The sequence below is a fragment of the Neolamprologus multifasciatus genome, chromosome 15 (genome assembly GCF_963576455.1).
Source record: "Neolamprologus multifasciatus chromosome 15, fNeoMul1.2, whole genome shotgun sequence".
Lineage (NCBI taxonomy): Eukaryota > Metazoa > Chordata > Actinopteri > Cichliformes > Cichlidae > Neolamprologus > Neolamprologus multifasciatus.
In genome coordinates this window covers 15,677,864-15,695,460 of record NC_140453.1, presented here as the reverse complement: position 1 = coordinate 15,695,460, position 17,597 = coordinate 15,677,864, and the positions used below count along the sequence as shown (strand labels likewise).

Below are 17,597 nucleotides of genomic sequence, written 5' to 3'. Positions count from 1 at the left end.
GGTGGACAAAAATACCTTTAAATGTAAAAGCTCTGCAACCAAAATCCTATTAAACTATAAATACCGAGGTATTATGTACATAATGTGTCATTTTTTAAAGCAAATAACCTGTGTGCCAAAAAATATGAAATATTAGTATAAACTGCAGTATTACACTAAGTGCCATTAATCTGTTTGTGTGTGAGTCAGTCAGGCCTTCTCAAAAGGCCTCGAGATAAATCAGAAGCATCCTGACATAAGGAAAGAAAAGAAAAAAGCAGCTTTCTAGCTCTTTTATAGAAAGATGTTGCTCTCACTAGGCCTAAACACAACAATCTGAGGGAATCTTTAGTATATTTTTATGTCAAATGAAGAATAAAGCAGGATAAAGCGCCTCCAAATAATTACAGTACGTGCAGTTAAGTACTACCCAACACTGTCGAAACACAACAACTGGGGTTTCATCGCATTCCTTTATTTATCCAACTACTCGCTGGTAGAAAAGTCAAATGGTGTAGACAAGCTATCATTGTGTTACCACAATGTGAGTACAAAAATGAAAAAGATTGAATATACCAGCATATAAAAACATGTGAGTGTATCGGTGCAACTTCTTCCTGACATTTAGTTATGCAGACCATTAAGGTACATATTTATGCAATATAAATTTCAATATGGAAATATAAATTTCCATATACAAATGCATACGTAGATGTAGTCGGTCCATCCTAGAAAGTCTGGTTACAGCTTGTTGGCTGACACACAGACTCAGCGTAAACAGCCTACAGAACAAGATCAAGTTTTGTGGCACTTCAAAAATAAATGAGTACAGTAACACACAGAAACAGCATCAGCGCTCCTTGTAAGCTGAAGTTATTCTGCCTCCTAAAATCCCTTTTAAAATATAAAATGGGTGAGGATTTTGCCAAACACCAAAAATAATGGAATTGGTGATCTGTACCAGTACTTATATATGTATATATTTATATATATATTTGCCAAAAACCTCACAGATAAAAGGGATAAACTTTTTTTATGAACATAATAATAAAAAAAAAAAAACAGCAGAAAACTTATTCGGCAGATCTTTCAAGTGGTAAGCACTAGGGGTGCAACGATACACAAAATTTACGGTTCGGTTCGATACTTTGGTGTCACGGTTCGATATTTTTTCGATACAAAAAAAATGTTCATGCCTTTTTAATTTGTCATTTATTAAAATTATAAATATATATTTGAACTCAAAAGTAGTTTTTAAATTTAATGTTGCTGAAACAACAAAATAATAAAATGACATTAACGCCATAACGCCGCAAATCTCCGTTAACGAGTTACCGAGGATCGCCCCGTGCGTGGTTACTGGACGGCGTCAACAAGCTAACTGTGCTAACGCAGTAGTTCCCACCAATTGAGCATTGTGTGGCACATCTGACATACTGTTTTACTTTTGTCCATGACACGCTTACCATCAGGGTCATGCTTCACATGAAAACCAAGGTAGTTCCAAAGGCCAGATCTGAATGAGGGTGGGGGAGGTTCAATTTGCCATGGTGCAACGAGCTTAGCTTCTGTCTTGCTAGCTTGCCCTGCGCTCAGTGGATCTGCACTCGACAGTGCAGCCTAGGCGGGCGGAGTAGTCAAACGCAGATCCACTGAGCGCTCAACACAGACAGCATCGTCAGAAGAAAAGTTGATAAAATAAATAAAAAATTTTGTATTGTTCGATACATATGCGTACCGAACCGAAAGCACTGTATCGAACGGTACAATATAGATACGAGTATTGTTGCACCCCTAGTAAGCACATACGTTAAAACCTTACGGTTTTAACGTATGTTAAACCAAAAGGTTGCTTTTCCTCGACAGCAGTAAGTGAAAGTATAGCACCTAGTGTAACTCTGGTGTGAAAATACATTCTCCTGTTCAGCAGTTATTCCCTCTCATGAGGAAAATGCTTATTGCCAATTCATTAGCAAAATCCTTTAAAAATTAGGATTCCTTTAATGGACATTTTTTTTATCAATATTTAATCTGGAGCAAAAGTAGTGCGAGTGTAATATTATTTTTTTTTAACCTTTCTTAGGTTATTCCTTTTTTTCAGGCTGCTCGATGAGTTTGCCCTTGTGGTACTTTTGTCCGATTCCGTAGGGGACGTGTGCGGATATGGTTCCCAGTTCTGTGGCCCCTTCAATATGGAACATCTGGTCGTCAAAGAAGATGTGCGGCCTGATCTTCTCAAGCAGGGGCCCTTTCGGAGCCCCCGCCAGGAAGAGAGCCTCGTCGATCTCCAGGCCCCAGCTGCGGAGGGTCTTCAAGACGCGAGCTCCAGAGCTGGCAGCACTGCGGGCCGTGACCAGGAAGGTTCGGATGGGGCAGTTCAAACGCTCGTTCTTGGCATAGAATTTTCTCTGGAGCTTTCCCAGGGCCTCCAGGAAACACTTTAATGGTCCCTGAAAGAGTCAAAGAATAAAAGTAAATTGAATTTAAAATGAGGACTGTGAAGGTAAAAAGCTGTGTGTGATAGGTTAGATTTGAAGAAATCCACTGCAATGTGTTTGCTTTTATTTACATAAAGCCCTCTCTCTTTTAAATCATCTTTCTATTCGATGGATGGTTGCAATGGGTGGAGAACATCACAGTTACTGAAAAACTGCTACTACTTGTAATCTGGACTGATAATACAGATAGTATATACACAACCACAAGCACACACAAGGAAAATAAATGCTTCAGATGATGTGAAACATATTTACAAACTCACAAGGGGGTTCGTAAACCCCACAGATAATTCTCAGAGCGTAATATGCTCATATCAGCAGCTTGCACTGTAATTAATGAGGAATCTAGTAGGGTGCATTAGTATGCGGTGACAGCCAGTACTGTCTACTGATACTGAGTCAGCTTCTGAAACAACAGTTCACCATGACTGCACAGTGAAACTATCTACAAAAACAAAGAGTAAAACACTTGTTAAAAAGTGTGAATGGCTACACTTATAGTATTTGACTAGTGGCTCAGTCATGCAACAGTAAATACAGGACAACATCCTAATAACATAAGGATCATCAGCAGTTGCCTGGTGATAGCATTGATTTTTTTGGGGGGGATATGGCGTTCAATTACAAGTAGCATGGAACACTCTCAGCTTTTGGGTGACCACTTTTGATTGCAAGGTAATTGCACAGGTTGCCTGCTGGGAAGCAACCTGTCTCCAACATGTTGCAATGGATCTGAGTCAGTCTGCACAGATGGACAGAATATATATATCTGCAATAGGGGACGTAGTCATATGCCAACTGGTTGTATTTTGATTATGTTGCCACATCCTGCAGCAACTATGTCAGTATTTGTGGAGGGATTTTTGTTCTCTGAGGTTCTGTCTAGATTCTAAATGTAAGCAGTTAATGTGAATTTCTGTGTATGTTGTTACACACCTCTGCAACCACTATTGTCTTTTGGCTGAATTGCCAATTGATCACACCTTGTGAGGTGTGGGTACATGCATGCCTGAGACAGGTTTGGAGGTTCATGGGCAAAGCCCATCTTCTATTTTATGTAAGCTATAATTATGCACTCTCTCTGTGTCCTTAAACTTTTTGAAAATGCTCACTTCTTGTTTCCTGAAGAACAAAATAAAAAGGAAGAAAAAAATCATCAGTGATGTAGGAGAAGATGGAAACAACCATATGTTACCTGAGCGAGAGGTTTGTTCTCAAACTGTTTCTCATGCTCAAAGAAAGAGTCCAGGCCATGCTGCTTCACGATGATCTCTGACTCGTCGGAGAAGAGGACAGCGTCACCATCAAACGCCACTCTCAACTGAGTGTCGCTTAGCTCCAGCTCTGTGTCCGGCGTGAACATTGTGGCAGCAGCAATTCCTGATGAAAGGTAAGCGAAGCAAGGATTAAAATCTCTAAACAGTAGATAGTATGTACACAATAAATTGAGCCTATCAAGAGCCCTTAATTCACTTTGTTTTAAATAAATATCATGGTTAACACACAAGCTTATTCTGTGTTCATTTGAATGGTGGGCGGGCTGTAAATCTCATGCTGCCTTCAACCAGCTATTTTTTGCAGTTTACTATGAAGTCGAGATTTCCCTCTGAAGCGTGAATGAGTCACAAAGTCAACATTGAGGCTTGTAAATATAAGAAGTGCTCAAACATCTAGAAGGTGGTGAAGGAAGTCCAAGACTCTGCAAAGTACTGATTAAAATATTAGACCAACATCACTTACCTTCATCTATGGCCTGTATGACTTTGTCTGCACTTTTGGAGAGGTAAAGATTTGTCAGGTAGGCCTTCAGGTAACCAATAGGACTCTTCCCTCCTGTCATGCAGAATCTTTCTATGGTCAAATCTGAAGCAAGGAGAAAAAACAAGTAAGATGTGCAGAAAAAGAAAGACTTCCTCATTTTAGATGCGCAATTGCTAGACTTGATCCAACATCACACTCAACATTCAGACCTCAACGCAGCATACCATAGTGATTAATGCTGTTAATGAGGCGCACGCCCACTTGGGCATGGTTGTTGGTCATTAAGACAATATCAAACAGCTCCTCGTTGTCTGGATAGAGCTCCCTCAGTTGAGTGTTGACGTTCATCAGCGCCTTAAGAAAGCACAAGAAAACAAACCATGTTATACACCCAAAGCAAGGATATTGCATATGAGTCCTCAACAGAAGTAACCACTATTCTTTTGGTTAAATCGCACTTTTAAAGCAATGCAGAACCAAGTCAGTGCGTCTCGGATGCTTGCTATGGGTACGCATTAGAGCGTTGAGGATTTTGTGCACCTATCCACGAGGAAGCTGAATGGTTCAAGGGTTAAAGACAATTAACCTTTAGCACTTAATTTGCACTACTTCTCAAAGTCACAGCTTGGTCAGATCTGCACACAGAAAGGTTACGCACATATTTTTAGATTCTGTGGGACACTTTCCCGAGACATTACTCTGATGTCTGCCATAAAATGTCCATAAATCTTCTGAGGGCTCACAGCAAGACAGGTCATCACGATTTCACATTTTCTCCAGTATTAAAGCAACTGAATGATAGTTGCCTGTATATCATTTGGTATAGTTTTGATGGAGCTAATTTACCAAAAATGGGAACAAATATAAACTTTATAGAGCGATGATTGGTTGGCGATACATAGCAAATGGGTGCACCGGCAGTGCGGCCAGCAATGACTTAATAGATAAATTCCTAGCTGGCTTGACCTTTACTATACATCATTCATCACATTCTTGTCTGTCTTTACTTTTAACTACTTTGTGAAAAAAGAAAAAAAAAACTTCCTACAACATTATAATTCTTGATGCCATGAATATTTTTTCCCCCCTTGATCTTCATCCTTCAGCTGCTCCCTTTAGGTGTTGGCACAGTGGATCATTCACCTTCATCTCACCCTATCCCTAGCCACCTCCTCTTTCACGCCAGCTCTTTCACACTGCATCCAGGAACCTTCTCTGGGGTCCTCCTCCTACCATTTTATCAGTGCCATCATCTCCAAATCATAGCAGGTATTACTACCATCTTGTAAACCCTCCCTTTCACTCTTGCTGCGATCCTTCTGTCTCAAATCACCCCTGACACTTGTCTCCACTTACTCCACCCTGCCTGCACTCTTCTACACCTCTCTTGTGAACTGTCTGTTGATTTGGATGGTTCAGACTCATCTACCTTCACTACCTCTCCTCCTTACAGCTTCACTCTTACACTTATTCACACACAGATATTCTGTCTTGCTTCTACATACTTTCATTCCTCTTCTCTCCAGTGCATAACTCCGCCTCTCCAGACTCTCCTTGACCTGCTCCCTACTCCCACTACATCACAATGTTGTCTGCAAACAACATAGTCCATGGAAACTCCTGGCTGACCTCTTCTGTCAGCTTATCCATCAACAGCAGATCTCTGATGTAGTCCCACCCCCACCTTGAACCCATCTGACACCTACATCTAAAATACCCTCTAGGTAGAGTAGACTTTCTGGGCTGCATGCATATGAGAAATTACTATTAAATTTATTATTCCATGCTGTGGGCACTGCCAGTATATTTTCATCCATGTGTTATTATCCGACAGTCAACTGTTGGAATAGAAAGTATATATCTATTAATGATGATAGGGCCCTTTGTATATTTTTGCACAAAAACACACTGTGCTGATAATTTATTATGTAAAATGACTTCAACCTAATACATTAACCTTGCATTTAGTACCAAATTCATTAATGTTGTAATGCTCTGTGTTTGGACAGTTTGGCTGTTATGAATGGCAGGAGTGGCTATGGTACCAGCTGTGCCAGCAAAGTTGAAGCACCTCATTATGAACCACAGGGACAGTAACTGTCAAACGAGAAAACCAGAACTGTTTTAAAATAACTCTCTGTGAGACAATGAACCTAATAAACCTGTGCAAACATCAGCTCTCAGCACCTATCAGGTTTTACAGGAACAACTTCTCAGTCTTCTTTGTTGAAAAATGATTTGCTTTCCTAGCTTGTACCGTGTCATTGTAACAAGTAGTAAAACCGGTTTTAAAGCAATGAAGAAGTTAAATATTATGCAATTGGTGCGTTGTTAGGTATTTCTCTTATTTTAGCCATGTTTGCTCTAGCAGTGACGACAGCCAAACACTTGCATTTACACCACCTCCTCTTAGGTGTAGGGATAGACATGCAGCCTCTTGTTAGCTATTACTGTTTATCAATAATTATTCCCTGGCTTTAACTATGTGATCACAGACAGTTGTAATAGTGAATGAACACTTCTGAGGGGACACGCCCTGCACAGCAGGTTTGACAGTACAGGGGCCCAGGACTACCTTGACGAAGGGAAAAGCAGGTCCTGGTTTTAGGGGCTCGTTTTCATGTTCCTGCTGGAAAGCGACATACTTCTCTAAGCCCTCTTCCTCAAAGATCTTCCTCTCGGCCTTCATGTTGAAGAGAGTGCGAGAGGAGACGGCGATGGTGACTGCATTCTTGGGTTTGGGCTGGGCGTGCATGAACAAGGAGAAAAAAGAAATGCAAGACATGTTCAGGGGTTTGTTACCCAAACAACTCTTCGTGAAAGTATATAACACAGCAAACATGCTAACGAAAAGGAAAATAGCATTAAAACACTCACAGGTCTGGGTTTGTTAGATTTGAGGTTGTCGAAAGCAGCCTTAGCCGCTGCCCAGTCTTGTTCCTCGGCTCTCTCTTCACTCAACCCTTTATCATTGGGCTTAATTTCACTCATCTTTTCTTTTAGCTTATAAATGTCTATAAACAAAACTTTAAATAACCTGATTAAGGGAAGCCTGCCACAACTCCAAAACTTTGCGGAAATGTAAAGTAAGGGGACGCCTAATGGGCGTGACTTCCCGTAGTGACGTCAGCAGTGTGGGGTAACGCTTGATTGTTTGTTAACGACAAGGAGAAACTGATCTGGCGTTGTTTTTCTGCAATATTTTATTTTATTGAGCTCACAGGCAATATTAGATCCACTTGCTGGACTCTTTTATTGCTTTCGTAACTGTCTTAATCCTTCATGTCAGAGATTCAATTCAATTCAATTCAATTCAATTTTATTTATATAGCGCCAAATCACAACAAATGTCGCCTCAAGGCGCTTCATAGATACAGAGAAAAGCCCAACAATCATATGACCCCCTATGAGCAAGCACTTTGGCGACAGTGGGAAGGAAAAACTCCCTTTTAACAGGAAGAAACCTCCGGCAGAACCAGGCTCAGGGAGGGGCGGCCATCTGCTGCGACCGGTTGGGGTGAGAGAAGGAAGACAGGATAAAGACATGCTGTGGAAGAGAGACAGAGATTAATAACAGATACGATTCAATACAGAGAGGTCTGTTAATACATAGTGAGTGAGAAAGGTGACTGGAAAGGAAAAACTCAATGCATCATGGGAATCCCCCGGCAGCCTACATCTATTGCAGCATAACTAAGGGAGGATTCAGGGTCACCTGGTCCAGCCCTAACTATATGCTTTAGCATATAGATTCAACACAGTGCTAGAAACATTCTTCAGACATGTTCATACTGGCATGAAAGCCTTATGCGGTTGCTGCAAATTTGTCAGCTGCACCTTCATGATGTGAATCTACGGGTCCAAAACACCCCGAAGGTGCACTGTTGGATTGAGATGTGGTGCGTGTGAAGGCCATTTGAGTGCAGTGAGACAGCATGCTGTCCTCCTGCTGGAAGCAGCCATGAGAAGATGGGTACACTGTGGTCGTAAAGGGAAAGACGTAGTCAGCAACAATACTTGGACAGGGTGTGGTGTTTAAACAAGGCTCAGTAGGTACTAAGGTGCCCAAATGTTCCAAGAAAACACCCCCACATAATTAGACTACCAGCAGCCTGAATCATTGATACAATATGATAGATCTATGCGTTCATATATATTCATTCATATTCATATGCGTTCATATTCATCATTAAGCCAAATTCTGACCCTACCACCTGAATGTCGCAGCAGAAATCAAGACTCATCAGACCAGGCAATGTTTTTCCAAAGTTTTGTTGTCTAATTTTGATCAGTCTCTGTGAATTGTAGCCTCAGTTTTCTGTTCTTAGCTAACAGGAGTGTCACACGATGTGGTCCTCTGCTGCTGCTTCAAGGTACGGGTGGTAGTGTATTCAGAGCTCTTGGTTGTAAGAGCATCTAACAGCCTTGTTTCTACTTTGGTTGTAACAAGTGATTGTTTAAGTTACCTGGTTACCGCGCCAATTTAAGACGTAAGCACAGAATAAACTCTACTATTTTTTTTATTGTTTTTATTCTTAAGATGAATTATTCTTGAATGAAGACATTGATTTGGCACAAGTAAAAATATGGTTGATTATATTTATTGTTAGTTAAGAATAAGTTAAGCGAGGGTGAAAAAAGAAAAGAAAAAGAATGAAGAAGGGAGGGGAGAAAGAAAAAAACAGAGAGTGATGGAGAGGTGGAAGGAGAGAGGGGAGGTAGAGGTTTGAGGAGATAAAAAGCGGTGGAGGAAGATGGGCTACGCCTTCTCATGATCAAGTGAGGAAGCAGGAGGGTCCCTCCTCCAGAAGAAACAGAAGCATTTATCATTATCTTATCAATATCGGGTCTTAGGTTTTTTATTCAACAATTACAATTTTTTGGAAAGAGAGTGCAATTGGACTGCAGTTAAACGCACAATATTTGCCCCAGAAATGAGGTGGAATAACTGGAATAATGTAGCATAACAGCACACTTCTAAAGTATAGGTTACTACAACTGGACAAACGAATGAAATCGAAATGAATGTTACCATGGAGAACAAAAATAACCAACCTACATCAATAATACAGTTATACTGCACATACTATTATTTGTAGCCCGTTTTATATAATTATTAGATGTTTACACACACACACACACACACACACACACACACACACACACACACACATATATATACACACATATACATATATACATATAGAACTGTTACACAACCTCTCTCGCTCTCTCTCTGACACACACACACAAATGAATGACCGGCCGCCTCCATCACACCCCCACCCCCCTACAGTTGGTAGAGTCCGGGACGGAGCATCATGGCGATTGACGGTAGGTACTGGCTCTCAGGTGTCCTGCGGGACTCGTGGGAAACTTTGCACTGGACTGAAGGAGGACGTCTTTCCATAATCTCACGCGGTATTCACCGAGTATGTAATTTCTGGTCCAGTTTCTCTGAAACTCACGCGGCGAGTATACCGCAGTGCTCCGGAGGCGCGGGGCTGATGCTGAAGTGCGGACACCCGCACTGATGCAGGACCGCTGAGGTCTCATTATCTTCTCGGGATGTGCACGTGAAGTGATTCGCAAGTAAACCGACACAAGCAGGCAGTCCCGGTGCTTTGATTTTAAACTAGGGACGTTTTTAGACGGCAACAAAAGCGTCAGTTATGGGACACCTGTGAGCACGTAGCGATTAATTTGAATATTTTAACATAAAGTCTTAGCATGCCGCAGCTTAGCGTCACATGACTTTTTGTTTTTCTTCCGTTAAAGAACTATATAACTTGGCGGAAGAATAGGGTTGTAATATTTGAAGAACACTCCGCTGCTGTCAAACTTTATTTGATGGCTGCACGTGCTGTAGATACCTTCATAGCTAACATGTGCAGCGGATCTAACAGCCTTCATGCTGAGGGAAAAGTGTCTCCTGCAGGCTTTAGTGAGAGTGACCGGGACACATCACCAGGCAGCGACAAAAAGGCTCGTGCCTTGTCCCGTGCTGTCACGGATACGGGTCTTATTGTTTCACGGGCGCTTGTTCCTGCGCAGTGACACTTGAGAGAGGTGGTGTGGTTTAATTAAAGATAGACAGCTCCAGAATAATTTTAGTGTAATTTTTTTAAATTAGATGTTTTACTGCAAATTTTTAATGAAATTTGCAGCAGCTTGTCCTCACTGAGCAGGGGCGTGTACAGACGGGTAGCAATGGGTGGCACTTGCCCCAAATTCCCATCCTGGGGACCTTTCCAGTAATGCCACTGGTCTAGAACAGCCATTCCTAAAGTCAAGAGTACTGCGGCCCACTTAAAAACCAGAAAATCTGTGGGGCTCAACAAATCTTAAACCGTTACTCCATACAAATATAAGAGAGGGTGATATGTTTCCTTGAAAATTTTATTCAAAATGCTGTTGTCTATAAATATTACCAGTTTTAATACTTTTCATATGAATAAATACATTTATATAAATTTGTAACTGTACATACTTGTGAGTCATTTCAAACTGAAGTTCTGTTATTACCACGGCCCACCTGCAGTACCTTCCCGGGGCACATTTTGGGAATCACTGGTCCAGAAGCTGGTCTTAGACCTTGATGTTAGAACATCATTGGATGAGGGTGTGGAGAGGTCCAGTGGTGAAATGTAAGGGCGTCACCATACCTACTATGCAGTGGCTGGCGAACAGAAGTTCTTTTTTTTTTTTTTTTTTTTTTTTTTTTTTTTTTTTTTCCGCCTGTCCCATTTGGTTCTTTAGCCGTCAGAATTGTTGTCTGAAGACCAACAAGGATACCCAATGGATTTATTTTGCCAAATGGATCATCATGGCATTGCCGTATTGGTCCATTTGATCGACCTTTGTTTTTATTATTTATTTTATTTTCAGTTGTTACAGACGGGACAGACATGAGTGAGGGATAGGAAAGGGAGAAAGAAAGAGGAAGGAAAAGAAAAACAGAAGGGGAGAGGGACAGTGAGAAAGGGGGGAAGAAAAAATATCTCCGGGATCACCTGTTGAGAGAAAAAGAATAGAAAACAAGCAAAAAAAAAAACAAAACAATGCAACATACTATACACAACACCATCGCATTAATCTAGCTAAGTGAAAACAGCAGTAAATACTAAATATTGAATGTTGTTGTGCAGCACGCAGGACAGACAGCGCACAATGTGCTTTGAAGTAGCAGCCAAGAAAGGTGTGATTTAAGTCTACGAATAGTGAACACCCATGTGCACACCTGTGTGGATCGGCGCGCTTGTATTCAAATGGTTTCCCCATGTAATGGTCTGCTAGAGGATGTAGAGAGCCATAGCCCCGTCCCCCAGGGCATGAAGCAGGCATGGAGGAGATCCAGGCCCCAGACATCCAGAGGCCCCAGAGTGCAAGAGCCCAAGGAGGACCACCGGAGGGGCATCCGTGCCACCTTCATGGGAAGGGCTGAGGATCCCCAGATGAGGGGTCACCCAGTAGCCACCGGGCAGAAGCTAGAGGGGGCTGCACCGGCGTGCCCGCCGGCTCTGCCGGCAGCCAGCTGTGCCAGAGTGAACCGAGCCACAGGCACAGAGGCCGGAGGCCCGAGGGCCCCCCGCGCCCCGGAAGAGGCCTGACCGAGCAGCAGGCGCCAGGCCCCGCCAAGTAGTCACCGGGAGTGAGCTGGTACATACCTGAGCGCCCAGCCCCGGACACCAAGAACCACCAACGCACCGACCCCTGAGGGCATCAGTCACCGGCAGGGAGTGTGGTGAGGGGAGATAGGCCTCCACACTTTGGAGGGCCTTGGAGTTCCCAGAGAGGTGAAGTCTAAGACCCGACCTGACATATAGACACAGACAAACAGGCACACACAGACACAGACATGCATTCCCACCCTCATGCACACATATACAAACACTCAGCACTCACCCAACGCAGGAATAAACGTAAATGGACATGTACACACAATCACACTCCCCAAACATACTCTATATCCCGGGTCCAGGTATCCTCACCCCCAGAGATGGAAACGGCACCCAGACCCAAGAGATGTTACCCTTCCCTCCGGGGTGGAGGCAAGCAGACCGCCCCAGGCTCCGCAGCAGCAGGGAGGCCAATCGGACAGCCAGCATCTCTTCCCAGCCCCCCCGCCCCGATGGCTAGCAGAGAACAGGGGTGTGTTAAGACCCCATACCTCCCTCCTCCCGCTCAAGTGTAGTGTTGCTGCGTGTTGCTCTAAAGTGTATTTAAAACAAGGGAGAGCATGGTGCTGCTGCCAGAGAGCAGCAGGTGTTAGCACGGCCCCTCCCGAGAACCCTCAATGTCTACATGGATTTAAAATTGAGAGGTGGGCACCGGCGCCAGAGGCAGGTTTGAATACACAGACCGTCTACTGGACGCCGTTAACGTGCCCACCCTCAAGGCCCTATATATATATATATATGTGTGTGTTATGAGAGTGTAAGTAATGTGGATGTCTAAGTTGTGAGATAAAATTGAGGCACAGGTGGCCAGAAGAGGACAGAGGGGGGGGGAATGTCTCCCCTGCACCCTGGTGACACACCCGCACCCCAAAGCCCTACCTGTGTGGGTGGGTGTGGTGGAGCGTGAAGAGGGAGGCAGACGGGGATGGGGAGGAAAAGAAGGGAGGGGAGGGTGTCCCTCCCTAGGGCCAGCTCCCCCGCTGACCCCAATATGCACCCCCGTCCTCTGGTATCCACCAAGGCAAGGGAGCCCAGGCCCATCCAGACCGGGGCCTACGGCAGCAACACCGCCAAGCCCCACAGGACCCGGGGCAGCCCACTCTACCCCACCGCAGAGGAAACTGTACCCACCCCAACATTCAATCATCTCCCAGACTACACAAGACACAGACACCCAGGTTAAGTTTATTCTCCACCTCTCCTATGTCTCTCCCCCACCTGCAGAGTGGACTCCTGCAAAGATGGAACAACCTCCCTGCCAGTTCAAGAGCCCCCCGGTTAGGCCGATGCACAAGAGGCCCCCTGCGCCAGGGCTGAGCCCCCGTGCACCCACCCGCCCACAACCTCGGCGACACACCGACGAGGACCGAAGCCCCGAAGGCCCAGCCAGAGCCCCAGCACGGAGGCGAAGCACCCCCGAACCCCAAACCCCCACGCCCGCCCCGGATCCACTCAGGGGCAGCCAGGCCACCAGGCCAGTAACCTACGTCCGCCAGCACAGACCATCCTCCAGCCCCGCTGCACGCGGCCACGAGGAGAACAACCTCTGAGAGCGACCAGAGCCACTAACCAGGTTATGAACACAACCCCCGGGTTAAGCCCTCCAGGGATAACGTCTCTAGGGGTCCTCCAGGTGCCCTAAGCCCATCCCAACCTCCACATCAACCACAATAGCCAAGGCGGGACCAAACCACGACCCCCCACCCCCGCTAGGTGATGGAGCCGATCAAAGGAGCCCAGAGGGATTGATCTAATGTGGTGGCAGAGGCTATATCGAGACTAATGTGATCTATTAGATAGTTTCTGTATTGGCTAGAATTAAGATTATTTTTATTTTTCCAGTTCATGAGGACCGTTTTCTTGGCGATGCATAGGGCAATAAAAACCATGTGGACTGTATTAATTTCTGTAGTGACATCATCCAAATTTCCCAACAAGCATACTAAAGGGGAGGTTGGAATTTTACATTTCAGACACTTTGATAAGTCCTCACATATCTCGTGCCAAAACTTCTGCACTGGTGGACAGAACCAAAGAGCGTGGATGTAACTGTCTGGTGTATTGCCTTGACAGTGTGAGCAGTTGTTGGCGGATGTAAAGCCCATCTTAAACATTCGATGACCTGTATAGTGCACTCTATGCAGTATTTTGTATTGTATTAATTGCAGATTGGGATTTTTAATAAATTTAAAGGTTTTTAAGCAAATCTGAGACCAGACGTTTTGGTCTAAGCTGACTGATAAATCTGCTTCCCACTTTGCAATAGGAAGGGATATTGATTCATCTATTTTAGAAAGTGTTCTGTATATTTTAGATAATAGTTTGGGGGATTTAAGAGTAAGAAATTGAACCACACTTGGTGGTGTTTGTAATTCAACTTGACTGAGGTTAAATTTCTTTTTTACTATGGATTTAATTTGTTGATATTCTAAAAATCTTTTCTTGTTGATCCCATATTGTGTAACTAGTCTGTCAAATGGAATAAATTCTGTTCCCTCTAATATATGTTCTAAGTATTTAATTCCTTTACAACTCCATTCTGGGAAATTAATCATATTTTTGTTTTGTAATATGTCAGGGTTATTCCAGATAGGTGTACGTTTGCATGGGATTAATGAAGACTCCGTTATTTTTAGAAACTCCCACCATGCTGACAGAGAAAAGCTGATGTTGATGCTTTTAAAGCATTCATGTCTTTTGATGTTTGAGCTAATAAATGGTAGGTCTGAAATCTCTAGATCATTGCATAGTGCCTGTTCAGCATCTAGCCAGGGCTCATCTAAGAGGGTACATTTTAACCATTCTGAGATGAACTGAAGCCTGTTGGCTAAGAAGTATTGGTGAAAATTAGGCAGATCTAGTCCTCCTCTATCCTTGGTTCTTTGTAGCGTTTTTAAGCTGATGCGCGGGGGTTTATCTTTCCAAAGGAATTTAGAAATATGTGAATCCAGAGATCTGAACCAATCTTGTGATGGTTTGTTAGGGATCATTAAAAATAAGTAATTTATTTTTGGCAAGATCATCATTTTTATAGTGGCGACCCTTCCCATGAGTGATATGGGTAGAGATTTCCATCTAGTCAGATCGCCTTCTACTTTCTTTAGAAGTGGGATGTGGTTTAATTTAATTAAGTCTGAAAGCTTAGGAGAAACAATAATACCTAAATATTTAATATTTCCAGATTGTAGTGGGGCAGAAGATGAATTGTGGAAGGAGCAGTTAATGGGAAGAACTGTAGATTTTGGCCAGTTAATTGAATAGTCTGAAACTCTTGAAAACCAGTTTATTAGAGTAATTACCTCAGAGAGGTTGATTTGTGAGTTTTGCAGAAAAAGCAACACATCATCTGCATAGAGACTGATTTTATGTTCTACGTTATTACATTTTATGCCCTTAATTGTTGTAGCCTGTCTAAGTGCTGCTGCTAGAGGTTCGATAAAAATTGCAAAAAGTGAAGGGGAGAGTGGGCATCCCTGTCTGGTGCCCCTCAGGAGACAAAAGCTGGAGGATGTCTGGTCATTTGTTCTGATACGAGCTGTTGGGGAATTGTATAATATTCTTATCCAATTTATGAAAGAGTTTCCAAAACCAAATTTGTGTAAAGTTGCAAATAAAAATTTCCAGTTAACTCTGTCAAATGCTTTTTCTGCATCTAGAGATAATATTATGGTTTCAATGTTTTTATTGTATGAGTAGTCTATTAAATTAAGAAATCTACGAGTATTTGTTGAGGAGTGCCGACCTTTTATGAAACCAGTTTGGTCAGGATGAATTAAGAGGGGGGTTATTTTCTCTAATCTCTTTGAGAGAGCTTTGCAGATTATTTTAAGGTCTACATTTATAAGGGATATTGGACGATAACTTGAGGGAAATAAAGGGTCTTTTCCTGGTTTTAGCAGGAGACTAATGTTAGCAGAATTCATATTTGGTGGTAGTCTGCCATTTTTCTTGATTTCCTGCAACATTCCATGGAATACTGGTGCCAAAATTGTCCAGAATTCTTTGTAGAATTCTGCAGGAAAGCCGTCTGGACCTGGAGCTTTATTAATGGGCATACTTATCAGGGCTTCCTGGAGTTCACCTGGCGTCAGTGGCGAATCCAGTGCCATTGCTTGACTGTCTAGTAATTTTGGAAGAGTTACGTTGTCAAGAAACAAATCAATTTCATTTTTAGACGGGTTTATTTGTGGTGAATATAAAGTTTCATAGAAATCCCTAAAAATCTTGTTTATTCTTCCAGGGTCATATATTGTGTTCCCTGATAAATCTTTAGTGGCACATATAGTTGTTTTTTCTTTATTTATTTTTAACTGGTTTGCTAGAAATCGACCTGGTTTGTTACTGTGTTCAAAATTCTGCAAGCGAAGTCTTTGTACAAGGAATTGTGTTTTTCTATTAATAATTTCATTTAATTCTAGTTTTGTTTTGCATATTTTGTTCATTATTTCTTGATCTTGGTGGAACGCGTAGGCTTCTTCTAAGGATTTGATGGTTTTTTCTAATTCCTGAATATTTTTGTTTTCTTCTTTCTTTTTGTGTGATGAGAAAGAAATTATTTTACCTCTCATCACAGCTTTTCCTGCTTCCCATAGAACAGAAGCAGATGTTCCGGGAGTGTCATTAAAGTCTAAATATGAAGTCCATTCCTTTTTAAAATATTTAATAAAGTCTTCATCTTTAAGTAGTGATGTGTTAAATCTCCAGTTTTTACTTGGCGTAGTATTATTCTTGTGTATTAGTGTTAAAGATACAGGAGCATGATCGCTGACAGCTATAGGGTGAATCTCAGTGTCTGAAATGTCACTCAGCAGTGAGCTGCTGACCAAAAAATAATCCAGACGAGAGTAGGAGTGATGAACATGTGAGAAGAAAGTATATTCCTTACTGTTGGGGTGAAGGGAGCGCCATGCATCGCAAAGGCCATAGTCGCTCATATACTGTTTGATTATATTTGTGGATTGCCAATTGCGCTGAGTTCCTGTTGTGTTGAGCCTATCCATTTCTTCATTTAGTCCAAGGTTGAGGTCGCCTCCAAGAATGAGTGTGCAATCAAGGTGTTCAGAGAGTGCACTAAAAAATCCGTGGAAGAATGAGGGTTCATCAACATTTGGACCATATATACTTACAATACATAGTTTTTTGTTCAATATTGATAGTTTAATAATTAGAAATCTACCCTCTGGATCCATAACTGTATCAAGTACTGTAAAATTAACATTTTTATGTATTAAAATTGCTACTCCTCTTTGTCTAGAATTATAACAAGCTGCAAACACATTAGGAAACTCAGGTGTTTTAAGTTCGTTTAAACCTGTAACAGGTCTGTGAGTTTCTTGTAATAAAACAACATCTGCCTGTAGTTTTTTAAGCTGGTTAAATATCTTTAACCTCTTTCCTCTGGTGCCAGCCCCATTTACATTCCATGTGACAAACCTCAGCATGCCCATAATTGTGTGTGTATGTCTAATGATGTAAGCTGGGTGTTCCGTTTAGACGGGTGGAGAAAATGTGGAAACATCACTTGTTTGTAAATAGAAAGAGAAAAAAGTGTGGTGATAGGCTCCATAAGTCTGACTATGTGTGTGACTATTCACTAATATGAACAAGCGTGGCTTGCGTATGTGTCCTGTAAGTCTGTGCTTGCTGTGAGGCTGTTGTAAATGTGCTGCCGTTGAGCGTG

At 42.5% G+C, this 17,597-nt stretch overlaps 1 protein-coding gene and 1 long non-coding RNA gene across 2 annotated transcripts in view; both read right to left on the bottom strand.

Annotated features, from left to right (window-relative positions):
• Nucleotides 1–1,083: 1,083 nt before the first annotated feature.
• LOC146501814 (uncharacterized) overlaps nt 1,084–17,597 on the bottom strand; it is a 241,977-nt gene continuing 225,463 nt past the window's right edge. The window contains exon 2 of the long non-coding RNA XR_014869648.1: nt 1,084–1,125. This is a non-coding gene — a long non-coding RNA (uncharacterized LOC146501814). The remainder of the gene's footprint in view (nt 1,126–17,597) is intronic.
• LOC146501823 (cytosolic 5'-nucleotidase 1A-like) lies at nt 2,002–7,307 on the bottom strand. The gene is made up of 6 exons (XM_085134388.1): nt 7,116–7,307; nt 6,814–6,981; nt 4,463–4,592; nt 4,218–4,340; nt 3,673–3,857; nt 2,002–2,429 (listed from the first exon to the last, which is right to left on the bottom strand). Exons 1-6 carry the CDS (start codon nt 7,227–7,229, stop codon nt 2,064–2,066), a joined length of 1,086 nt encoding a protein of 361 aa, XP_084990514.1. The 5' UTR covers nt 7,230–7,307; the 3' UTR covers nt 2,002–2,063.